Source organism: Mytilus edulis, chromosome 10 (genome assembly GCF_963676685.1).
Source record: "Mytilus edulis chromosome 10, xbMytEdul2.2, whole genome shotgun sequence".
In the NCBI taxonomy this organism is placed as follows: domain Eukaryota; kingdom Metazoa; phylum Mollusca; class Bivalvia; order Mytilida; family Mytilidae; genus Mytilus; species Mytilus edulis.
The window spans coordinates 1,142,592-1,170,269 of record NC_092353.1 but is presented as its reverse complement, the minus strand read 5'-3'; the positions used below and the strand labels follow the sequence as shown (position 1 = coordinate 1,170,269).

General features: G+C 31.8%; 1 protein-coding gene across 5 annotated transcripts; it reads right to left on the bottom strand.

Moving 5' to 3' along the window:
* Window positions 1-4,512: 4,512 nt before the first annotated feature.
* Window positions 4,513-23,903, bottom strand: LOC139493101 (uncharacterized). 5 transcript variants are annotated; one of them, XM_071281259.1, is made up of 10 exons: window positions 23,886-23,903; window positions 20,584-20,643; window positions 18,591-19,019; window positions 15,244-15,353; window positions 14,349-14,460; window positions 13,884-13,981; window positions 9,803-9,864; window positions 8,738-8,821; window positions 7,600-7,681; window positions 4,513-6,771 (listed from the first exon to the last, which is right to left on the bottom strand). In XM_071281259.1, exons 3-10 carry the CDS (start codon window positions 19,003-19,005, stop codon window positions 6,544-6,546), a joined length of 1,191 nt encoding a protein of 396 aa, XP_071137360.1. In that variant the 5' UTR covers window positions 19,006-19,019; window positions 20,584-20,643; window positions 23,886-23,903; the 3' UTR covers window positions 4,513-6,543. The 5 variants fall into 5 exon arrangements, with proteins under 5 accessions (XP_071137360.1, XP_071137358.1, XP_071137359.1 ...); XM_071281257.1 differs by lacking the exon at window positions 23,886-23,903 and adding an exon at window positions 21,591-21,794; XM_071281258.1 differs by lacking the exon at window positions 23,886-23,903 and adding an exon at window positions 21,409-21,551.
* Window positions 23,904-27,678: the final 3,775 nt, after the last annotated feature.

The following is a 27,678-nucleotide window of genomic DNA, read 5'->3' as shown; positions in this document are numbered from 1 at the left end:
TAACATCAAGAGCAAATATGATCAGTCACACAACATCATCTTATGTGGAGATCTAAATGGAACATTGATATCAACAAGAAACAACAAACATGATATTAGTCTCAAACAATTTACTTCCGATAATGGATTAAAACCAACTCGAGACATCCAATCAAAACCTACATATTTTCACACAGATGGAAAGGCTACTTCTCAAATTGACTATATTCTGTCTAACAATGACATCCTACTATCAACCAGTATTTACTGTCAAGATCCAGTAAACACATCAACCCACGTACCAGTAAAAGCTTGTACAAATGTGTATCTAGAAATAAAGAAGAACAGTAAATCTAAAGCAAATTCAGTAGCATATAAATTAATATGGGAAGAAATGGATAAAGACATATACATAAATGAGATTGATAAACATCTTCAATACCTTCCATCCGATGAAACTACAGTTGATGATAAGATAAAATGTGTCATGGGAATTCTACACAAAGCTACCAAACTAGCAGTACCATCAAGAATTATCAAACTAAATGGACCCAAAAGAAAAGCTTCCCCTGATGTTAAAAGACTAATAGGAATTAGCAAAAACAAACATAGGCTCTGGAACGATGCAGGAAGACCACGAGACGACCATCCTCTATTTAAAGACAAAAAGGAAGCCAAAAGAAATCTCAGAAAACAACAAAGAAAAGAAACTGCACTAGAAAAAGAACAATTCATTCAAAAACTTGAAGAAAATCCAAATGACCAAATATTCCACCAACTTATCCGAAGAAATAGATCAGAAACTTCAAAATCTGACACTAATTTTCTAAAGATGGGAGAGGAAGAAGCTATATCCAAAAAAGAACAATGTGAATTACTAGCAAAATACTTTGAAGATTTGGCCCAACCAAAAGACAACGTTAATTTCAACAACGAAAAACTTCTGAACTGTAAGAAAAGATGTAAAATCGTAAAAGAAATCGCAAAGGCTTCAACCGACACAGAAGTTATCATAACTAAGGAAGACGTCCGGAAAGCTATAAACCAACTCAATACTAAGAAAGCAGCAGACGAATATGACTTAGCCTCAGAACATTTGAAACACTCAGGGGAAAGCTTGCATGAAATACTACAAGAAACATTTAACCAAATTCTATTAGAGGAAAAAGTACCATCAACGTTTAAAACCGGAACAGTATCTCCGATTCTGAAGAAAGGAAAGGCATTCTATGAGGTAGAAAATTACCGTGGTATAACAGTCACATCAGTTATTGGAAAAGTATTTGAATATATCATTTTGGATAAATCTAACTTAATGAAATCGGGTCAATCTCCTTTACAGTTTGGTTTTACACAAGGACTATCTCCAAACATGGCAGCCCTAATACTTTCGGAGGCATGCTCAGAGATCACAGGAAAACAAACCATTTTCGTCACAACACTCGACAGTCAAAAAGCATTTGATGTTGTAAGTCACGTAATACTGATGGACAGGCTATATCACTACGGACTAAATCTGAATTTGTGGAACATTATCGAGGAGCTATATAGCGGCGTAACATCAACAGTAAAATGGAAAGGAGAAACAAGTACAAGCTTTGAAATACACCAGGGCGTGCGACAAGGAGGTGTCCTATCTACTCACCTATATAAGGCCTACATAAACGAACTGCTTCTAGATCTGCAAAAACGAAATCTAGGTTCTCATATAGGCAACAATTATGTTGGATGTCCTACTTGCGCAGATGATATCGTACTTTTATCCCTCAATAGAGAAGAAATGCAAGAAATGCTGAATATTGTCGATAATTACTCAAAAGACCATCGATTTAACATCCATCCTCAAAAGAGTAATGTTATAATAAAGACTGGAAATAAACGTAAAGATCCTGAAGATAGCGATGCTTTTAAAATGGGGAACAATGATTTAAATTGTACGGATCGTACAACCCACCTAGGCCTAACAAGATCAACAAAAGATGAAACCCGAATAAATGTAGATGATCGCATCAGTTTAGCCAGAAGAACATTATACTCTCTCATAAAGACTGGTGTACATGGCTCAAATGGTTTAAATCCTAAAACTTCATATAGGATCTATCAAGCATACGTCCTACCAAGGCTACTGTACGGGCTTGAAACTCTACATGTGAATTCTAAAGAAATGTCGCTTCTTTCAAGCTTCCACCTCGATACCTTGAGAAAACTTCAGTCTCTTCCGAAAAGGACAGCATGTGCATCAGTATACCTACTTCTGGGAGCTCTACCGCTTATTGCTGAAATTCACAAAAGACAACTTAGCCTCTTATTTGGTGTTCTCAATAGCGACAATGAAACTATTAGATCACTAGCTATGCGTCAATATATGTCCGGAAGATCAACAAGCTTCTTCACCAAAACAGCAGAAATTTTAGAGATGTACAACCTACCTTTCTTTCTGGAATTATGCGAAAAGAAGTATTCAAAAATAGAATGGAAAAAACGGACAAAATCAGCAATAAACGGTCATTGGACTAACAAACTACGCCTAGAATGTGAAGAAAAATCAACTCTACAAAATTTAACAATTTCGAACTTAACAATAGGTGTCACACATCCTGTTTGGGCTACAGTTTCTTCATCAGTCTCGGACATTAGAAAAGCAATTACAAAAAGCCGCATGTTAACGGGAACCTATCTATTACAAGCTCATAGACACAGATTTAACCAGGCCGAAGTAGACCCGATTTGTCCAAACTGCAGAACTGAAAACGAAGACCTATGTCATGTGTTAACAACTTGTCCATTGTATATGAACATCAGGATAGCGTTATATACTCCAATTAAGAACTTTATAGTGAGTATTATATCTGAATCAACATGGGTTACTCACTTCAGTAACCGTGAGGCAATATGTACACTTATAGTAGACTGTCAAAGCTTCGCAAATCTGAACATTATACCGAACAACCCAGAAATACTTGGAAAGATTGAAAATATGTCCAGAATATACTGCTATGAAATTCACAAAAAGAGACTATCAGCCGAGATATAACACGTCCCTAGGTATCACAGCTCCCCAAAAAGACACTAATGACAATATTTACCACCATGTGTCTATATCTGATATATATCATAAATAGTAAAATAGTTGCCGTAATTAAAATACTTTAGTGTGATGTTTATGCATAAATATTTAGAACGTTAATATCTGCTTGCTTAACTATAATATACACCATATATACAAGCCTGAACGTGTGTACTGTGCAAGACTTTAACATTTGAGTACAATGTAGAACTAACTCTTATAACGCAAAAATATATCATTGCTTATTAACAAAGATATCAACATTAGATAGAAAATAACCATCTGTAGCATCCTCTAAATGCATAGTATTTTAGCTTGCACTTCTTGGCTCCCATACGAATGAAGACCTCTTAATTCATTAACTCTATCCAGTGAATTCAACAGCCAAAATAGTTAATTGATCTTATTTAACTAGACATTACTTTTATCACCGTATCTACATCCTGGATAACGGAGGAATCTACCTGAACAAAACAGAACCTGGATAATGAATGGGTAATCCGTGTATATAATATGTACATTTCTGTAAATAAATTTTGTGCATGTGCAACGTTCTGGTGGAGGATTTCATTGCAATTTGGAATAACTTGTGGATATTTTAACATTTTTAAAAACTAATCCGTTAAGGAAACACAGCTAGCTGTGTGTGCTCCAACACTGGAGGGATTTACATAAAGAAGAAGAAGAAGAAGACGGCATACATAAATGCAAAGTCACGTAAAGTAGAAATAACAAAAAACAGACTACACAGTAAAAGTAATAATAATAAATAAAATAAATGTGTGGTTCAAAGTATGACGGGATACATAAGTACAGAGTCATGTCAAATGTATATCATAAAAAAGACTTTACAGAAAAAGTAGTATAATGAATAAAATAGTTTTTTCATTCAAAGTATGACAAGACCCATAAGTAAAAGTAATATTAATAAATGAAATAATTTTGTCGTTCAAAGTATGATGCTCACATTAAATCTGTACCGATACAGTGTGTTAAATGTCTTCCTTTTTACACCATAACCCATGGTGGTGCTCCTACTAAAGGAGGGAGATACGGAACATACATACATACATAAGCGCAGAGTCACGTCAAATAAATATCTCAAAAAACTGACTTAACAGTGAAAGTAATATTAATAAAGACAAATACAAGAATACTATAACACGTTAGTAAGATGATAACCAACGTCAGTACGCAAAATCTATACTTCAAGACCATCTTGTATTATTTGTGAAGTTGATACGGAATATTTATCAACAAGTTCTTGGTACCTTCCGATGAATATTTTTAGAAAAAGGACGAGACGTTCTTTAACATACCCCTGGTTCAGCCTACAACTGGTTACAAGCTGTAAGTGACCGCGATTTCGCGGTTTGTGTTCTAGTAGATATTGAATATTGCAAGTTTATACAAATATCGCGAATTTATAAACATACATGTCTTACTCAAAATAAAAAAAACATGAATACTGTCTGTGTATATTTAATCTCATTTCTTCATCTCAAACACAATAAACCATATATATATATAAATGTACATTGTAAATATACAGGTAAAAGGGTAAAATCAACAATTGTAAAATAAATAAAAAATAAGTCTCTTAAATTCTTTTTATAGGTAAGTTTTGGGTCATATTCAATTTTACATGTCATGATTTTGATCACAGTTTACAGGTCTTTGGTATGACTACTAGTATCGCATTTACTTGTTTGTGAGACTGTCATGACATTAAAACTTAGAAACATGTACACACTAATGAATGTTTATATATCTACTTGTAAAGGTATCTTGCATTTGAATGACATTCTCTAGTGATATTAATTATTAATAAAAAAAAATGAATAGGTCTTCTTTTATTTCAAAACTTAAAAAATAAACACAAAAACATCATTTAAATATTCAGTAATTGGTAAAGTTCAACGAATTATAAAAAGCAAATTATCCCGCCGTATTAAATTTCGTTTTATGATGACTTGTTTTGTATATCATTTGTATATGACCTGTTGGAATTAAGTAAAATAAGGATGACATATATAGGAGTATTCCCAACAGTTACATTTTAGAGAACGAAACAGTACCAACAGAGAGAACGATTAATAGGGGTTTTCTATGATTTGTACTTCGTCAGAATTTTGTTTTAATTATGGGTGCCTTTATGGTGTCAATTACTAGACGGATAGCCATTCCTGTATTAAACTTAATCAACCGTCTTTGGATAGTCATTATGCAGGAGAATCTATTATTGAATTGTGTTTCATTGGTTATAATCACATTGAACAGTTATTTATTCTAGTTTTGCCAAATATTGAATGGAAGTAACACTTTATTATCATGGATGAATATCCTTCACTAAAACCAAAGATTTCTAACGGAATAGAAACGAACTGGAAAATGTCGTATTGTAAGATAGTATATATGATACAAGGAGCATTTATAATACTAAAGTCTAATACAATATATAAGTAAGGATTTGGGGTATGATGTCAATGAAACAATTATAAGAAAATACGGAGAATGAGGGTGTACATAACAAATACTTATAACTGAATTAATATCAACGAATTCAATATCATTATCAATAAACTAGAAACCTATCCTCCCAATTACACATATTAGAATAAGCCTAATTGCTATTTGTCACATCATATACAAAGCTAGAAGAAAATTTGAGATAAAATTTCTTTTTTTAAAATCATCGGACCAAAATGAAATCGTTTTGACAGCACAATACATTTTCTGAATTTATACATGCACACTATTTAAACATAAAGGAAAAGTTGATTATATACAAGAAAGTAATGAATGCCTTGATATTGTAAATATATGGTGCCATCTTGTTGAAATAATCACAGAGGAATTGCTGAAAACTCAATACATGAATCTCAGTATAAAGCAGAAAGAAGCGGTATGACTGCCAGTGAGAAAACTATTTAACAAATTTAAATAATGTGGAATACCATAAAATTTTTAATCAAGTATTATAGTTGTTTAATCTGCATATACCGACCCTAAAACATTGACTCGGTATGGCAAACTATTAATTGTCACTACTTAAACGGATCATTTTAGTTGAATCTGTATATTATAACCAGTTTGAATATAGCTGCCACTGATGTGAACATGAAGTATGATTAACAGGAATATACAATCATTTCGAAAGTAAATTAGAACTCACCAAAATGAAAATGGAATAAAAATAATAGGATAGCAGATGCTACGTACCTTCATTAGACATACTTGAGATCAAAATATATAAAAGTCGGCGCAACAGTTAAAACGTCTAGGTCTAATATTTTCTTACAGGTTGACGGTTGCAACGTTACATTAAGCACAACTTCCAATGTTATATGCGACTGATTTCATACAAATTAAACTTTTGAATCAATCCATAAAGAAAAAAAGGGAAAACAAAGCATTACAATAACAGAACAGTAAAACAATATACAGCAATTATAATACAAATGTCTGATGATGTTTGAATAGACTCAGTACTTTGTTCATTTTGTCTTTTCATAACCTGACATAGCACCATTCAGTGGAGATTTAGTGAAGATTCGAAGGCACGTCACTGTTGAACAGTCTCCAGTTTCGTCCTCTGTGTCCATTTCAATTTCCTGCTTATGTGTGACGTAATCAATAACATCAGGTAAAGAAGAAAACTCCCGCCCAGCAAATTTTAAATGAGCATTGTATGGAGATTCGGTCAGAGCTGTCTTTGGATTACCCTACATATAAAAGACAATTAAAATTGTCATTTATTATACAATTCAACAATTTTTACTAAAACAAATTATCAGCTTCATTTTACAATGCAGCATCCTAGTATTTATAGGAAAGGAATGATATAGACAGTTTAAAATGCAAATGTCAATAATGAGTTATCTTATAATTGTGTGTTTTAATTTATGCTTTCTAAGCAAAAGATCTGTTGGTGACCTTCTGCTGTTGTTTTTTCTATGGTCGGGTTGTTGTCTCTTTGACACATTCCCCATTTTCATTCTCAATTTTATGTAACTGTATATTAATTATCATAAAAAGTCAAGAACGCAGCAAAACTTCGTCGTATTTACTGGTATAAAGATGAAAAAGGAAAGATATTGATGCATATATACCACAGTTAAAGCATTTAATAATTAAAAAAGAATCGGTGAAATATACAATAGGGCAAAAACTAATAATTGCATAGATAACAGATCTTTATGTCCATTTATATGTAATCCATACAAAACTGGTTTGATGAGATAAGACATATAATAAATAATTTAATTTAACTTGTAAAATATCTAATACATGAATAACTCGACGTAAAAACTGCAGAAGATTGCATTTTTTTCTTATTTTTGGATGTTTAAACACATTGACACATCAAGCTTGTTCAAACTCGTGTTTTCAAAACGAGTTGATCTATGTTTGAGTACACTTACGTCATGTAACTTTCAGTTCATATCAATTGCTACTTTTATCCTTTGCCTTGTTAATGTAATAGGTATACTTGTAAGTTTGAAAAATAGACGGTTTGATTTTAAATACCTAGACCTCTTTTTTAATAATACCTGTATTTTCAGATGATGACAATGATCATCGTGTCTCACAGACAAAGCAAAATCTCCATCTCCTCCATCTGTACTACTAATCCTTCAAAAACAAAAACTTGTATAGAATAGAACTCATGGGTGAATGTATCAAATGAAGACAGAAAAGTATAACTGAAAAACGCAACTTTTGAAAAAATAAATGTGAAAACCAATAAAAAACCGGTACTATACGTTATTACGCCATGGAACCAGTGCAAAAAACCCTGTCATATTCTCAATAGGTATAAGCCTTTTTCGAAAAAAGAGCCAAATTAAAGCTGAAGTTATAGCTAGCCAAACATGCCACTTGTATGATAGAATTGTATCATTGCGTTATAATAGTAAAATTGGTTGAGTAACCCAAACGAAATAATAGGTTAGTGTAACAATAATATTTGTCTGAGAAAGAGAAAGACAAGACTGTTGGTCGTATTTTAAAAAGTACTCCTGTTGTTAGTTTAATTTTTATTCTTTCTCAGGAAATTCAGTGTTGATGTTTACATATATAACTGTGTTACATGGTTTTACTTTTTTGATTGCCACTAGATGAGAAGTACTGGTTGAACAATGTATAGGAGGCAAAATTTTGTCTCGTAACATATCCTTCTGAGAGCTATAGAACATAGCACTTTACATGCAAACATAATGGCCTCCATCATTGTAAATATTACGGAATTTGATGAGACTGTCAACAAAGTGAGAAGTTTAGCGCTATAAAACCATGTTTAATCCACCATTTTCTTCATTTGAAAATGCCTGTACCAAGTCAGGAATAAGACAGTTCTTGTCCATTCGTTTTTAATGTGTTTTGTCATTTGATTTTGCCATGTGATTATGGGCTTTCCGATTAGATTTTTATTCTAAGTTCAGGATTTTTGTGATTTTCCTTTTTTTTCACACGAGATATGGATTTGAACATATCCATTCAAACCTAACATGGCAACGATCGCGAATTTTTACAACCTGCGCCACAAATCTGATGCAGCACTTTAGCAATGATTTAATTTCCGGACGAGATAACCACATTTGTTTACACAAGATATATGGATTTATTAACTATAAGATGGTTTAATCATTAATACATTTTTCTAACTAGATGGTTAGCGCAAGTACCAACCTTATGAGATAGGTTTTATCTTTACAGTCCGTTGCCAATAAACATTCCTCGGCTTCTTTTCGAGTCATATCTCCAACAAACCAACTAATAAAGAAAAAAAAAGTGTTTTGATTTTTATAAAATCCCAATGAAACGTTGATTTGTAAAATTTCTCTTTACTCGTAATATTAGAGAATTCACATATATCAAATCATGGATCAAATGTATTCAATTTATTATTGCTTCTTAATTTTTTCTTTCTATATGCCATAAACTAGAAAATTGAAGTTTACAATGTTTCTTAACTCTATTGTCCTGTAGTTTGTACTGTCGTGTATTTCTCTGTCTTGAGTGTCCTTTCATATATGTTTACTATATCCCTATCAAGTTATGTTGTCATTTTAGCGGTATTTTCAACATTGTCATATAAGCGGAAAGTTTGGCTAGACATAAAAACAGGTTCAACCATTCATTTCATTCTAATGTCTTGTACCAAGTCAGGACTAAAGCAGTTGTTATCAAATAGTCTGCTTTCATTTATTGGTGTTTGGTTTTGTTGAGCTTCGGTGTTTCTGTTGTTCGTTTTTTCCCTCTGATAGTTGATCTGTTTTCCTCAGTTTGGTTTGTGACCCGTATTAATTTTTGTTATATCGATTTATAATTATTGAATAGCGCTGTACTACTATTGCCTTTTTTTTTTTTTTTTTATCTAAAACTTCTATAAGATAGATAGTTTCAAATTGTAATTGATGCCAACAACCGTAACCCCGTCAAAACATAACAGTTAGATTGTTCATGACGCGTTAAAACAATATCGATTTAGTCAAGTTATATCTTTTAATTGTCGGTTTCTAGTATCTATGATATATATTTCGGCATTTGATGAACAGCAGGAATTTGCAACAAGAAATGTCGATCCTTCATGAAAGCCTTTGAAGAATCTATTTCTCAATTTTCTGAACTATGCACCTCCCAACATCTCCTCACTTATAATATCTATAGTAAAAAAATAATGAAATTGATTGGGCGGCTTATGGTAATCTAAAGCGCATGAAATGATCAAAATCTTCTACCTTACTACATTACCTGGATTTGATTCTTTTGTCCTTGTCTCTTGCCTTCAGTGATCTTTTAGTTAATAAATGTAACTGAATAAAACAACAATTGCATAATGAAAATAAAGTGAGGTGAAATAAAAAAAAATAACATATGGCAACATGCTAGGTATTTTATGCATATAATTTGCATTACGTGACTTTAGCTTTTTAGTTTCGATTTCTTGTTTCCGTACGTTTGATATGTTAAAGCTTTCGATTTTGCCAATTGATTAGGGACTTTCCTTTAAAATTAATTTTCCTCGGAGTTTAGTATTTTGTGATTTTACTTTTTCCTTAGCTAGGCAAAGATGAAGTTATAATATTTTGAAAAGAGTCTTACAAAACACATAAGAAAACAGGTTATATATAACCTGCAAATTAAACCTTAAAGTGTTCCTTTACATTGTATCGTAATTTCTAATTTGAATCCTACTGTTTGTCGATATGCTATGAAGCAATTACACAATGATTATGCTTGCAATTGTTAAAGCTTTTAAAATACTAGACACTGCGTATTTGTACACAAACGGAAGGTAAAAACTGACATGCACAATTCAACTTTACGCAGATAAATTGCATATACCATTGAAGAATGGGCCTCTCCACATTTTTATCTTAGGAGCATGAATAATTCTTATGTACGTGTCAACACGTGTTTGTTTTTAACTTGAAACAAACTGTATTGAAAACTGTATTTTTTATTCAAAATGTAAGTAAATTTAAGACAAAGCATTGTCCTTATCGCGCTATTTGTTAAATGTGATATATTTTCTATGAATGAGAAATTGTTAAGGGGAAAGTGTTTCCCTCGGGTTAAGTTTGTAACCCATATTTGATTTCTCTCATTCGGTTTTTGACTTTTGAACAGCGGTATACTACTGTTGCCTTTATATAAAGCAGTTTACATAATATATTGGTCTATCTTATATGCAAAGCTATGTAGCGTATGTACAAGCACTACACACCAGTAAAAGTCTGAAATAGCCTATATCTGTACTCGACTGTACTGATATTTACTCGACCCGTCTGAATTGGTCTGAATTGTACTTAACATTACTTGACCCCAGTCTTAACCATACTAGACTGTACTAATTTATATTGAACCATTATATTTGCCATTGAAATCATGTACTGGACCTATTTTGTCTGTCAAAACCATACTCGACCAAAGGTCTGAACAATACGTAACGAGTTTGAACCATACTAAACCAAATAAACTCTACTCATTTTATATTTTAACCGTTAAAATAAATTTCTTTTTAACTCTCATGACAATATCCAAAATAAAATAAAGATATACAGTATATGAAAACGGATGTTTACATTGTTATATGATTCTCAGATTTATGAATTAGAGATAATTAAATGAAATGATCTTAATATATGTATAAACTTAATTATGATAATTTTAAAGTTTAAGAGTTTTGTTGAAGAAAACAAATGCTTTACCTAAAACCCACACATATACTGAGGGGAAGTAAACTTGATTAATAGGCTTCTTGTTTGGCCACTAAATCACTGAAGTTGTTTAACTTCATATTTAAAATATATCTATTAATATTATTTTTGATATATAAAATTGAGAAAGGAAATGGGGAATGTGTCAAGGCGACAACAACCCGACCATAGAGCAGACAACAGCCGAAGTCCACCAATAGCTCTTCAATGTAGCGAAAAACACCCGCACCCGTAGGCGTCCTTCAGCTGGCCACTTAAAGAATATGTATACTAGTACAGTGATAAAAGAGGGACGAAAGATACCAAAGGGACAGTCAAACTCATAAATCTAAAACAAACTGACAACGCCATGGCTTAAAAAATAAAAAAGACAAACAGAAAAACAATAGTAAACATGACACAACATAGAAAACTAAAGAAATACACAACACGAACCCTGGGCGTCATACTAAACTCCGAATTATACACAAGAAACTAAAATTAAAAATCATACAAGACTAACAAAGGCCAGAGGCTCCTGACTTGGGACAGGCGCAAAATCGCGGCGGGGTTAAACATGTTTATGAGATCTCAACCCTCCCCCTTTACCTCTAGCCAATGTAGAAAAGTAAACGCATAACAATAAAATTCAGTTCAAGAAAAGTCCGAGTCCGATGCCAGAAGATGTAACAAATAAAATAAATAAAATGACAATAATACATAAATAACAACAGACTACTGGCAGTTAACTGACATGCCAGCCCCAGACCTCAATTAAACTTATTGAAAGATTATGTCTTCATCATATGAATATCAGGCACAATCCCTTCCGTTAGGGATACATATATATAAAACTGTTCTTCTGATTAGTGGTGAAGTATAAAACAATACCTGCTGCTTGGGGCAAAATCATTAAAATTATCACACCTAGTCAGAGAGTATTTCATTTTAAATTATATTTATTTAAAATTGCAACATCCTGTTTAACTTAAATTGCAAGACCTTTTTCATCCACAAGATAAGTAATACACGAGTTTCAGAAACATAGGGCTTTCTTTTTACCTGTAAAACACACATGTAAAACTTATCAAAGTGCTTCTAGTTAGCCATGTCTTTAATGTATAGTGTGTAATGTATTTAAATTTAATTAGTTGAAGTAAATGTTTACTGTAAATTTGGAACAGATTTTCTTTTCTAAAATGTTGTCAAGGATTGGACGGAAGTTAAATTATCTTAGTTATATTAAATTCTCGGTTTAACAACACAAAGGTGTCGGTTTTTTAAAAATTAATTAAGTTGCTCTATATACTTTTTATGCCCCACCTACGATAGTAGAGGGGCATTATGTTTTCTGGTCTGTGCCTCCGTTCGTTCGTCAGTGCGTCCGTTCGCCCCACTTCAGGTTAAAGTTTTTGATCAAGGTAGTTTTTGATGAAATTGAAGTCCAATCAACTTGAAACTTAGTACACATGTTCCCTATGATATGATCTTTCTAATTTTAATGCCAAATTAAAGTATTGACCCCAATTTCACGGTCCACTGAACTTGTAAAATGATAGTGCGAGTGGGGCATCCGTGTACTATGGACACATTCTTGTTTATATATATCTTAATAAAAAAATAAATGTTAACTCTATTAATACCTTATTAGTTATTAAAGGTACCAGGATTATAATTTAGTACGCCAGACGCGCGTTTCGTCTACATAAGACTCATCAGTGACGCTCATATCAAAATATATTTATAAAGCCAAACAAGTACAAAATTCTGAAAAGTTATGCGAAATACGGCTAAGATAATCTATGCCTGGAATAAGAAATCCTTAGTTTTCGAAAACTGAAATGACACCATTGATGTTTACTAGGTTACAGTTAATGGTGATAATTGTCCAGTAACCACAACATATATCTGAAACATTAAATTGTTTAAGCTTTTGTTAAAAACAGTTCCTAAATTGACGAAATACAATAGATAGATACAACAAATAGGTGAAGGTTAGTTAAGACTAGGTCGAGCATGGTTTAGACGGGTATAAAATGGTTAAGAACTGGTCAAGTACAACTTCAGACGGATAAGTATGGTTCAGACTACAGTCGAGTAATTTCAAGTTAATTTCAGACCAATTCAGACAACTGGTCGAGTAAAAATCAGCACAGTCGAGTACAGATATGGCCATTTTAGACTTTTACCGGTTTGTAGTGAAGGTAAGCGTGTCTTTTTCTTTGTTAAAATAGGTTTGCAACCAGTTTGAAACTGGATCCAAAATGTTTTTATTTACAAAATACTGAACAAGTAAATTGTATTCTTAAATGACAGCAAGTAACTAAAATATATACAACTGCTCTTTGCATTCAAAGATAACTATTTTGATTATCTAAGTCCTTGGTCTTATGGCTCCTGCTGATGAACCTGAATGGTAGCCGTAGGCTACAAGTACATGAAGGAGGTGGTATTCTTACAAAAAGCCTCATTGCTCGTAATAAAATTTCCACTAGAACACTCCTTCTCATTTGTCATGACTTTAATATCTTATTGTTTTCTATGTTTTATCAAAATATATACTAATACATAAAAAAGGCTTCTGCCGAAACTATCGCACATAAGATACAACATCACCACACAAATTTATATACCTGACGTATCAATTCACATCTGTCGTCCTGCTTTTTGATTGGACCAAACAAATCAGTTATCCTCTTCAAATCGGACAGCTTTATACCAGCAACAGGGTCTTTTTTAAAAGAGTGTATATTTATATAAGTATGATGCAAATGAACATAATTATGCTATGAGTACATCGAATAAAAGAATTAAAAACATAACAGATTCCTTACATTGCATGCCTGTGTTCAGTAATTCAACAGAACTTCATCGTTTTACAATGCATGATAAAATAGTACAATATAAAAAGTAAAAACTCAAAGATACACATACTGCCGTATCTAAAATAAACATAGTGAGCCGAAATATACAAGTCTTGGTGCGAGTTTGTTTAACATTAAGATTACGATTAAATTATATATAGTGCAGTGAATATATACTGCATACCTTTTGCTATTTTTATAAACAGAACAAAAAGACGAAGCAATAAAAATTACCTTTTTGGTCAACTTTTAACAGAAATTTCAAAAGATTTATGGTACTTTTAAATTTCAGACCTTCTTCTCTCGGAAATGCATCTTTCAATCTCTCCAGAAATTTTTCAAAGAACTATGAATAGAAACGAACAGATGTCAATAAACATAAAACACATTTGCAGTAAATTTTAAACTGGTGTAATAACACGGGCTTCTCAGATCCCCTGGAGCCTAAAACTAATATATCAATAAGTCTTTTTAGCGGAACCCATGACCTTATTTTGGGAATCTAGAGCCCGATAATAGGAGTAATGAGCAAATAACAAAACATTGCTTAAATGCGCTCGGAACAAATTACGTTGAACCTTGAGTCCCACTTTACAATTAGGTAGCTCCCTATCAAACTGTATTTAAAATAGTTCAGGAATATTTATATTACGTCGAGTAAATTATAATGCATGATTGAGAAATATTTTCGTAAAATTCGCATTGAAATAACAAAATGTCGAGAATTTAATTCAAACCGATTTATAACTAAATTAAGATTTTTTATTATCGAATGTATCTATTGATAAACAAATTGTTTATTGATATGGGAATATACGTAACACCAAATAATAATAATAAAAATAATAATAATAATAATAATAATAATAATAATAATAATAATAATAATAATAATAATAATAATAATAATAATAATAATAATAATAATAATAATAATAATAATAATAATAATAATAATGAAAATAATAATAATAATAATAATAATAATAATTATAATAATAATATTAATAATAATAATAATAATAATAATAATAGTAATAATAATAAAAACAATAATAATAGTAACAAAACAATGATCAAATATGTATATATATATATATATATGTAAGTTTATAAAGCATGCACAAACCTTAACATGACAGCTATTGTCAGGAATTGGTCCTTCATTGTCAATTTCTCTCCAGAATTGTTTTGTCTCCTCACAGTTCAGTTTCTGCATCAACAGTTTACATACAGCACCTGTGTAAAAATGGCTTACATTGATACCCTAACAGACAAACGTATTTTTTCTCATTACAAAAGCAATGAATAATTCAATAAGCCAGCTATTAACAAGAATTCAAATGACGGATATATATGCAATTGTTTGTTACAGGAATACAGAAATAAGAAAATGTAGTATGAGTGCCGATTAGACAACTCTCCTTCAAAGTCACAACATGTAAAAAGTAGGCAGTTTTAGGTCAAAGTACGACCTTCAACATGATTAATAGTCTCACACAGAACAGCAAGCTATAAATAGCAAAAAAAATACTTTAAAAATAATTCCATCAGGAAAATCAATGGTCCAATCTATGTAAATAAACGAGACTGTTCTGAATAGTACATGTCTTAAAAAAAATCTCTAATACATTTAAACAGGTCGAGGACTCTAGATTTCCTGACATCAGAAGATATTTGCATAATAATTTCCAAAACACAAGACCAATACAATCTTGAAAAACTGACCAATCGAGTCATTGAACTACAATGCATTTGGGCTACTACGAATTTACTATCACACTTTGTATAATTTGAAAACTGTCAACTAATATATTACCTGGGACTCTCAAAATAAATATTTTTGATCTGCGAATATTTTTATTGTAAAACATATAACACAATCTTCAAATTGCATGCTCAGATTAAAAAGGTATTGTTCACGGGCCTCACGATTCGACTTTCTTTATCGCCTTGTAAAAGTAGTTGAACAGGTTTTTGCCATTGTATAATTGTACCTGTGCAATAATTTTACGGCGTGAAACAGTGAAATTTCAGATGAATTGACCACTGTCTGGTATGATTTTTTTTAAACTCTTTAAACCTGAACAATGTCATTCCAAAAACATTTCTGCCTCGAAAAACATGAAAACTGGCACTAAAACACTTATATTTGTACTGGATAGGTAAATTTTTTTTCAGGATCTGTACTAAAAGTAAGAGCACCATTATATTCAGTATTCTAAAAATAAGCGTTGTAAAACGGGAACGGTAAATAGCTTAACACACTTTGTGTTGTTTCATCCATCGATAAAGCCCGCCTGTTGCTATTTTTTTCTCAAAATATACCTCCATATTACCTATAAAGTTTCTAAAACGTGCGTCGTATATAGAAATAAGGAAGATGAGGTATGAGTGCCAAATGAGACATCTTTGCATCCAAGACACAATCTAGTAAAGTAAGCAATCATAGGTTCAATGCTGAAAAGTAAGCTATAAAGGCACCAAAAATTACTTGTGTAAAACAATCCAAACAACAACAAAAAACACCAAAACAACGGCCTTATTTAATATACAAAAGGAGAATAAATTTATCCAAAAATAAATGAAATATAATAGGTTTATTTCCAAAGCTGCAATTTTCACATAACATATCAAAGCTCTTACCTTGTCGCACATAAACATGGATAGCATCATTAACGGTTGTAATAAGGTTGGAAGCGGTCCGAGTCCGTTAAAAAAACCCACAATATCTCCATTAGAAAAAATCAAACTTTGCAAAGACGAAAAAAAAATGAAACTATAGTTGCTGCTTTACTACCTTCAGAAAAAAATGGAACAGTTTGAAAGTCCCAAATACTGAAATATGTCAAAAATCAATTATACCTTAGATTTTGTTAACATTGTCAGACAATAATCTAAAAAAGGTTTTGTGCAGTTCAATGAAAAATGATGGATGATAAAGGTTTTGCGCATGTTCTGTATCTTTTAAATTTTCATTATGAAAATATTACTAAGTGTTCTACAGACGTCAGTAAATATTTCATAATGGAAAACCGTGCTTTCTCAAAGATGTTTGTATACAAACATAAAGAGATGTGGTATGATTGCCAATGGGACAACTATCCATTAAAGCTCAAATGAAGTAGAGGCAAGTAGTGATTGGCTTCTGTAATGCCGTCAACTAGGAGAAACACCCATACCGGATAATCGGCTATAAATGGCCCCGATTGATGAATATTCGTTGTTGTTTTTTACAGACAAAAGAAAACACACATTCTTTTCCTTGATTTAAGTTACTGTTTAATCATAAAAGAAGGTAAAAACTTATAAAGTTTAGTGAACTCATCAGATATTTGACAAACTTAAGTCTTCGCTTTTTTAGAAAAACAAAACAAAAAAGCCCCGGCTATAATCGACGACTAACATTTCACTAGTAAGTTTGTCTGATGGGAATTGTGTGTTTCACTGATGTTTCGCTGCTGTCTGGTGGACGAATACCAGAAATATCCGTGTCATCGTCAAACATAATAACGGCTGTATATCGGATAATTCAAACACTTGTTTCTTCGCATAGAAACATCTCTTCGTTAATCAGAGCATGGAACGAATGCTTTATATCAAGAACTATAAATATGGATACAAAAAATGAAAAACTAAGTGAAATTGTTAATCCCGCATTGCACGAAAAAATGTGTTGTTCTTCAGTAAATAACACGCGTGTTTGGTTGATTGTAAACACGTAGTAGTCCATCATGCATTGTTACTCTTGTAGTGGATTGGTAAAAAACCAAGGTAAAAATAAAATGCGTCACACGTAAATAAACAATTACATGTGCGAGGACATAAGTATGCTAATCTTTTTTTTTCTTTTTTTTATAATTCATGCATTTCCATATAAAGTAGTGTTCCCGACCTGTTATAGCATCCTGAGTTCCCCAACTGTATAATATTTAAAAAAGCGTTCTTTGAACATAAATCATTGCAATAATTGAGTAAGGACAATCAGTTAGTGAATAATTAAAATATTTGTATTAACCTCATATATGCGGTAACATTGCTAAGGTGAGAATAGTAAAGAAACAAATAAAAATGTACATATCACAAGTAACATTTACAATGGTAACACATTAATAACGGAAGAAGAATGTTTTGTAGTCTATTTGGATTTTCCTTCACAATGTATTTATTATCTTTAAATTTAAAATAGGAAGATGTGGTATGATACAACTATCTGACAGACTCCAAATGAAGTGGATTTCAGCAATAATGTGTTACAGTAAGGTCCTCAACACCAGCCAAATCGTTACCGTAGTGCATGCTTTATAAATGCAGGTTGAAAACAAAAGATCAATTTAAAAAGATGAATCATTGGTTTGGTATTCATCGATGTGACTTAAGTCCTCACTTTAAGCCATAAAAAAAGACTAGTTGTTATAAAAAAAATATATTTTCAATGATGTAATATAGTAAAGATAATAGTAATATGGTACATACAGTCTCTATTAAATGAGCCACTAAAACGACTAGATCCTCGGCTTAATTCAAGTTCAGAATAACTACTAGTGTCAGTGGATAAAGCTCTAGCTAAACGTAAGTACTGTGTTTCTACATCTACAGTATTTGGACTGTCTTCGACCACGGGGTTTCCCTTCTCAGACACTCCATCTTCATGTGTATTAGCCAGGGGATTGGAGAAAGGTTCAGGATGTCTTCCTATTTCGTTATGGTGGTCTAACTCCATGTGTTCACATGCAGGAGATCGCCGGTAAATAATGGTACGTGAATCATTTGTTTGTGACTGCACTGACGTATTTTTTGTGTCTCGACCACATGTTTCTCCTCTAGAAGTACAAGGACAAGCTTCTTTCTTCGGCTCTCGTGGACTTCCAGACGGACTCTTATTGTTCATATCACAACCAAAGCCTATGTTGAAAAATTGCAATCAACCAATGTCTTAGAGGAATCTATCTTAATTTAGAAAATAAAGTTGCAAACACTGAATTTAATTTTTTGGAAGTTGTTTGTCCTATGAGTATTTTGTTTTGTGCTTTTTGAAAAAATGATGAGTCATGCCTTTTTCTTAATTTGTATTGTTTCGAACTGTGACATTGCAGAAGGAGGATTGAGTACTAACAAATATGTACCATATTGCATTCCTTGTTCACTTGTTCCAAGTCAGAAATTTGTGATTAAGTTGTCGTTTTTGTTCTTGAATGCCCATCATGTTTTCTTTCAACGTTTTTAGAAAAGATCAAACCATAGCTTCTCATTTGAAATGTTGTTTATCGCCGTAAAACCCGTTTGACTGTTAATCATTGTTTAAGGCTGTAATCTGATCTTCATCGTTACTGGTGCTTCTTATCTTTTTGTATTTGATGCGAAATTGTCTCAACTGGAATTATAATTTTATAATTTTAAGACCTTTTGTGTAACTATAGGGAGTTCGATGTCAAAGTCAGATCTTTGACATTCTTTGCTAATTCGATTTCAATAGAAAATCTATAACTGTCTCTGATTGATTATTCATAACATTGCCAATCTTGGGGGGATTCATTAATTCATATTGTTTGAAAATCGCAGATTAACCTCTAGATATTCAGCAATAGTTATCTCATGAGATGTCCATAGGGCGGTCTTACACTGAAACACCAAGTCTGAATGGGATGTCTATTTTACATCCCAGCTGTTTTGAATTAGACAAAATCAATTAACAGTTCATACAATATAGTTTAGAACGCCAAACAACTATTATAATATACTTTATATATTTCTATATAGTACGTGTAAATACCCTTTGTTATTTGATTTTGCCATGTGATTATGGACTTTCCGAATTGATTTTCCTCTAAGTTCAGTATTTTTGTGATTTTACTTTTTATGACCCACTAACACGATGTTTAAATTTGAAACCATGTCAACTCGGAACATTGGCCGATCAGCCCACAATAAATCGCCACTTCCTAAAAAATCGAACCACTCTTGTTTACCAACTCGCCCCACTTTTGAAAAGACTAAAATCTTCGTGAATAATCAGTCTGAAAACTCGCCTTATTTATGAAAAGGGTTAAAATCCTACTGAATAAAGGTCTACCAGGTAGCCCCACTTTTGAAAATATCTTGCTTCCTTTAAATATGTTATATTCTTCAGGGTTGGTATTCAGTCGTCCTGGTGAAGGGGTATGTGTCGTGGGTTGATATGCTACAGGTATGGAGATTGAATCTCTGCATAGACACCGGATTATTTTCTAAATAAATTTTAAAAAGGAAAGCATGCAAAACAAAACAAAACTCAAGCTGAGGTGATCTGGAAGGGATGACCCGGCTCACATCAACAGGGATGTAATGTAGAATTAAAAGATTTGATTTAAGATTGAGTGCCAATGAGATAACATTTCTATATTTAAGTAGGTCTTGATTTCCTTTGGGTTTTTCTCGTTGTTGTTCGTTTTGCTGTGTCCTTTCCTGTTATCTAAATATGTTTACTTACCGTTATGGTTAAAAGACTTTTGTACTGGATATTTTAAAGATGTAAATTATCTTTAAATTTCTGAAAATTAAAAGAGATGATTAATTATGTAAGTTTTCCGATCATGCGGTTTTGTATAAGTGGATAAACCACAGAACATAACATCTTAAGTAATCATTTCCTCATTTACGTTATTAGAAAGGTCAAGGTTATCAATGTACTATGTTAATTGAGGGGATCACAAAAGAAATCAAAATATTTTTTCAAACACTTTTGCTATATCTCATTTACAAGAATGCAATGAAGAAAATTATTTTTCTTTGTATGCAGATGAAGGAAGAATTCAAAAAGTATTCTATTATCATCAAACTAATTATCGTTCAATATCGGTGTAGTGTCAGTGACAAAACTTAAGATTTTGAAGAAACGAGGGAAGGGAAATTTCTTTAAAATGTAAGACGCTAAAGATGAAAAACATATTATTAGAAATATTGCCACATATTTGAAGTGCTTTCTCTAAACTACCATACCCACAGAACTCGCACTCTGTTTTCCATCATGCAGTAACATATATGTAGTAAGATATGTTAGACACACACTATCATTTTAGAATGAATATGGGAATATAAATAATGCGTAGCGTTTTACACTAAGAACACACGTGCTTATATCGTCCACTTCCTACCACAAACAATATTGAATGCAAGACCTAATTCTATAACTTATATTCATTGTCCTTGCTATATCTAAACACAAAATTACCTATTGTATGAAATATGATATATTAATAAACATAAAGTAAAACTTCGTTTCATGGAGTAGAATAAAACTATATATTCTCCTTACCTGACATAAACATCTATTCACAATAATGAAAAAGAATTCATTGACTTTAATTACATTATTGAGCATGTTGAATATTTACAATAAATACTTCACGGTATGAAAAATTCAAATATTTTGAGCGAAATGACAATAAAGATGTGTGTTAAAGATGTGCAACGTGTAAAATATGAATTACAACTTACTTCCTCTGTCACTTCCTCTGCACTGCATAATAGTAAATGGTTTTCCGCGAAGACAAAAATAACTTTTGCATTTCCCAGTAATGATTGAAACATTGTTAAATTTAAATTGAACAGGTAAATATTATTATTGGATATTATCAAATTCACACAACAACAGTTAGGTCAAACATGATTAAATGTATTATGTTCATAAGAATGAGTAAACAAAAGTTCGAACCGGGATCACCTATTACATGTATTACATAACTATTATTAGAACCACTATTTCATGTGTATATGCAAGATGTCTTAGATTGTTAATTAAAAAAGATATACAAAAAATAAAAAATGAAAAATGGTTTTGGAGAAAGAGGGTGGAGGTCCATTCCTAATTAGAAGAAACACATTGCTGACGACCTGTATATCTGTAAGTCATGCCTCATTTTATTTGATTAGACCATAATATTGAGATAAAAAATATGATTGAATATTTCGTTAATTTTACATTAATGTTCCAGAAAATTTTATTTTTAGATGATATGAATATGCCATGAAACATTAAATTGACTGAGATTTAAGGCGGATATTCCCTTACTCTCAAATTCTGTAAAATAGGGGCATCATATAAAACTGTAGATATATTTCGTCAAGCCTTGAACCAACGTCTATATGTATTCGACCCGCCTTTCGCATAAATTATGGGCGGTCTAGTTGAGATACTTGATTGTATAAGATTATACATGTGATGGTTTTTATTTCATTAAGGTTCATTATAACAAATGGACAAATATGGCCGTATTTTCACCTCAAAAACAATTCTGAGTACAGACTTACCTAAGCAGTTTGGAAAGGTTTAGGGCTTAGCATCCACTAGATATAATAAAGTTAAATGTATTATGCATATCAGAAAGATAAAAAAAATATTTTGATTTTAATAGGCTTTTGTTCCGTTCGTGCAGAAGGTGTAAAAATAAACTGAGTTTGATACAAGTTCAGATAATCATTCTCAGGTAAAAACTGGTTTGTATTGCATTGATTGTCCTTAATTGGCATGGACAATAGAATTCTACACACCTATACCCTTCAGGTGAAAAAAATGCCAATCAAATTCCAAAAACAATTTTATGTTTCTGAAACACTTTTATATATCTAGTGGACAACAGGCCTTAAATAGTCATGCCTCATTTTATTTGATTAGACCATAATATTGAGATAAAAAATATGATTGAATATTTCGTTAATTTTACATTAATGTTCCAGAAAATTTTATTTTTAGATGATATGAATATGCCATGAAACATTAAATTGACTGAGATTTAAGGCGGATATTCCCTTACTCTCAAATTCTGTAAAATAGGGGCATCATATAAAACTGTAGATATATTTCGTCAAGCCTTGAACCAACGTCTATATGTATTCGACCCGCCTTTCGCATAAATTATGGGCGGTCTAGTTGAGATACTTGATTGTATAAGATTATACATGTGATGGTTTTTATTTCATTAAGGTTCATTATAACAAATGGACAAATATGGCCGTATTTTCACCTCAAAAACAATTCTGAGTACAGACTTACCTAAGCAGTTTGGAAAGGTTTAGGGCTTAGCATCCACTAGATATAATAAAGTTAAATGTATTATGCATATCAGAAAGATAAAAAAAAATATTCTGATTTTAATAGGCTTTTGTTCCGTTCGTGCAGAAGGTGTAAAAATAAACTGAGTTTGATACAAGTTCAGATAATCATTCTCAGGTAAAAACTGGTTTGTATTGCATTGATTGTCCTTAATTGGCATGGACAATAGAATTCTACACACCTATACCCTTCAGGTGAAAAAAATGCCAATCAAATCCAAAAAACTATTTTATGTTTCTGAAACACTTTTATATATCTAGTGGACAACAGGCCTTAAAACTTTCCAAACTGCACAGGTAAGTCTGTTCACAGAGTTGTTTTTTAGGTGAAAATACGGCCATATTTGTCCATTTGTTATGATGAACCTTAACACTTGTTAAAAATTATTTAATAGATAATATAATATTTTATAGTAAAGGTGGAATAATCTACCACTAATGAGCCTGTTCTTCGTGTCAAATGGGGAAAGGTAATTTTTCTTGTTTGTAAAAAGGAACAGTATTTCAATTTCTTTCAGTGAGACATGATTTATATGTGTTTAAGGCGGGATCAAACTATGTGTCAACGGGAATATTCTGAAAATAAATCAAAGCATATTCCAAATTCATAACGGACAAGTTCACCAGTTCAAATATCTGGATGAATTTTAAAATATAAAACGTAGAAATCGTTAAACTTACATATGACACATGCAGTAGAGTCATTGTAAACATGTAAAAAGTGACTTACCTGTTTTAACCTTACACAATACACAATACTACATTTAAATAACGTAAAAACATATCAATTATTTATAACGCGGTGAAAGTCATTCACCCATGTCCTATCAGAATATTAGATAAAAAAAAACAAGTCCATGTAGTCATAAGGTAAAAAGACGTAATTCTAATATGAGTAATATGAGACAATTTTTCTGTATCTAAATAAAGAAAAAAACTGGATTGTGGATGGTAATGCGATTAAACTATGATAATGTGTATTTTAATAAATATTGAAGGAGTGATTTAAAATTGCCCATTTTTTAAAAACAAAACAAGATACAAATCATTGGCACTTTGTACTTCTTTGGCTTCATGGTTACCGTAATATATATTTGCGGTAGATACAGTTACGTGAAGAAAAAAATAATGCTTGCAAATACTAAAGTAGATTTATATAATATTATGTATATTATGTCTAATATCAAAACTTAAATACTTTTTCCTTCCTTCCTTACAAGATGTATCATGTATAACACTATTTACGAAATGAGGTTGATTTGTAAGCACATCAATGTGCGAAATTGTTATAAAATTTGTCTACCATACTGCTCAAAGAGAGATAACAATCATGTTTTCCTTGTAAATTTTGTTGAAGAATATTTATAGATAACTGTTTTCTCTTTCTTCATTGTATCTACTGTGTGCACTGTCTTATTAACTAGCTGCTGTATTTTGATGTTTGTATCGTTTTATTGTAAAACAGGATGCTTAGTTAATCAAGACAGTGAAGTAAATCAATTTTAGTCTAAACGGTAATTTTGATCTTAACATCTTAAAAGACTGAACAATAAACTGTACTGTCAGCATAGTCAGATTTAGTCAATCGTCAGACTTATATCCTGACGAGGTATACTTGATAAGTAAAGACATGTCAAATAGCAACAGTGGATATTTCACAATAGAACACTGTGAGGTCCGTTGCAAATAAAGGTTCTTTTGCATCTTGTTAAATGATTGTAAATTACAATGCTATCAAATGTTCGAATGAACTATTTTCTATGGGGACCAATTTACAACGAAAACTATTCATCTGTTTATATCTTTGCTTTTTAAAACAAATCACTCTACCTGTTAATAAAGAACTGATTACTTTAACAAAGGATGCAATGGTGTCATGATTTAAATTTGGTTAGCATCAATAACAAAAGTAAAATAACAAAAATATCGAACTCCGAGGAAAAACCTTAACGGAAAGGCTATTGCAAAATCAAAAAATCAAACACATCAAACGAATGGATAACAACTGCCATAATCCTGATTTTGACCAGGCATTTTGCATCTTGTGTAGAAAATCGTGTACTAAATTGTGTTATATAGCTAGCTAAAACCCTCACTTGTATGACATTCGTATACAATTCCATCCTATACTGACGACGATGTCAAACATAGGGGTACAGCAGTAATCATTGTGTAATAATCTTAATCATTATAAAACAAGCAAAAAGGTCATCAAAATTAAACACAAAGGCATATAGAAAAAAGCAAATTAGCAAAAGATTTTGCTACTAAAGTAAGGGAAATTGATAATTTCAAAACTGAAATCGTCTCGATTGTCATTGGTTCTGTTACTTATTAAACTGCTTATGACAAACATTATTGATAAGTCTTAAAAGAGACAGAGGCAGCTAATTTCTAGATCTGGAGAACATACTAATGGTAATCATTAGAAATGTTTGAAAGAACATCATCAATATATCTTAATGTGAAATTAAATGATCTTGCATCTTCTATCTTCTTGATTTATTTTGACAAGTGTCTGAAGGACCTCCGACTCATATGCAATAAAGAAAAGGTCCTTCTTTTAGGAATGCCGATAATTTGTTACAAACTTTTACCTCCAAACTTCACAAATATCCTGTCAATAAGACCCTCCAGAATACTGACCACGTGTTCCTCTGTGTAGCGTGTTTTACCCCTTTGCTCACTTTGAACAAAATATGCTATTTGAAATCCTAATGTGGTAATAGTATTTGTATTGTGTATGCTACCATTTTTATGTTGAGAAGTATTGATAATTATTTATTGAAGACGACTTTCCCATTTTACAGGGGGGGGGGGGGGGGGGGGGGGGGGTGGTTTACAAGGTTGACAAATAATACTTTTTGATAGAACTAATTTCAGAAAAAGATATATTTAAAGAGTTAAAATTATCCTGAAGTTCTTCAAAGTTTATTTTTTTATCCACTTCGAGAAAAAAGAGTTTCACAGTAATTTCGTTTATTTGTACTGTATCTCTTTCACATATTGCCAGATATGCGGGAGGTGTGGCATGCCATTCAACCAAGTTCAGTCCACATTTTTTTCTATTAGCATTTCTTATATCAAGGCAGGAATATGACAGTTATTATCAAATATTCCGTTTATATGTATGTTGGCGTTTGTTTTGTTCAGTTCAGTGTTTCTGTTGTTCCGTTGTTTTCCTCTTTTAGTTGATAAGTGTCGATCGCTTTTTCTTACCCGGATATGTTTATGCTTAATCGATATAGGACTATTAAACATCGTTTTGCTACTGTTGCCTTTATGCATAGTATCTGTGAATTATTTTAATGTTTGCAAATCTTGATAAGTTAAAGCAGTTTCTGCTGATATTGTCACCTTATGAGTGCGTCTTTTTTATTTTGTGGCATTGTGTTAAAATAAGCCAGCAGATGTGAAACATTAATAACCATAATAAAGATACATGTCTTTAAAAAATAAATATAATAATATAGAAATGATATGCAATATCTCAAATTATCATTGCATTTACTAAAAATAATATATTAATCATCACACTCTAGTATTTTTTTTAATTGAAAGTAATAATAAAAATAATAATATAATCTTGGCAATGTATAAACGATACTGTTTTATCACTTTTGCATGAAAAAGGTAGCAACCTCTTTTTCATTTTTATTGACTTTCTCTTTCTTAATTGACATTGGAGTGGGGTATTTTGCCGCTCACTTGGCGGTATTTTCGATTGAGCTGACTTATAATGAAAGATGCGTTGTAGACCAAATTTGAGTTCTGAAATTGTTGGTGTAAACCAATTGTACGAATATGATGAATAACGAACGGCTTATACATTTATCTAAGCGACAGACTGTGTCTACGTCATGGAGCAGAGCTAAAATTATTCATCAAGTTAATCGAGGGATTGGAAGATCTAAAAGATTAACTTTACCATCAATCTTGTTATTGCAACTAAATGGTGTTGAAGTTGCTCGTGCTTTTAAATACGGTTGTCTTCTGTATTTTTTTGAAAGGTGTTGCAAGGTAAAGCTTGTTAGTCATGTCGATGGCGCGAACTAGCATAGAAAATATTGAACTATCAGATCGTTTAAAAACTGTACATTTGTCTGTTTTTTTATTTGATATTTCTATTTTGTGTCATGTGTACTATTGTTTGCCTGTTTGTCTTTTCATTTTAAGCCATGGCTTTGTCAGTTTATTTTCTAATTATGAGTTGACTTCCTCTCTGGTATCTTTTGTTCCTCTTTTGATTCTGTAATTTTATATTGATCTACCTTATTATCTCATTTGTCATAAGCATTTGACAGTTTGTCGACTGTCTGTCAGTGCGGACAACACTTTCATACGCCTATTGTCTAAATACTCATATTTGGATGCTGCTTTACTGACATTGACCCTTTAACTCATATTATTCATGTTTCATGGTACTTAATTACATTGTGTATTATTTTTAGAACAACAAATATAAAATATGCTG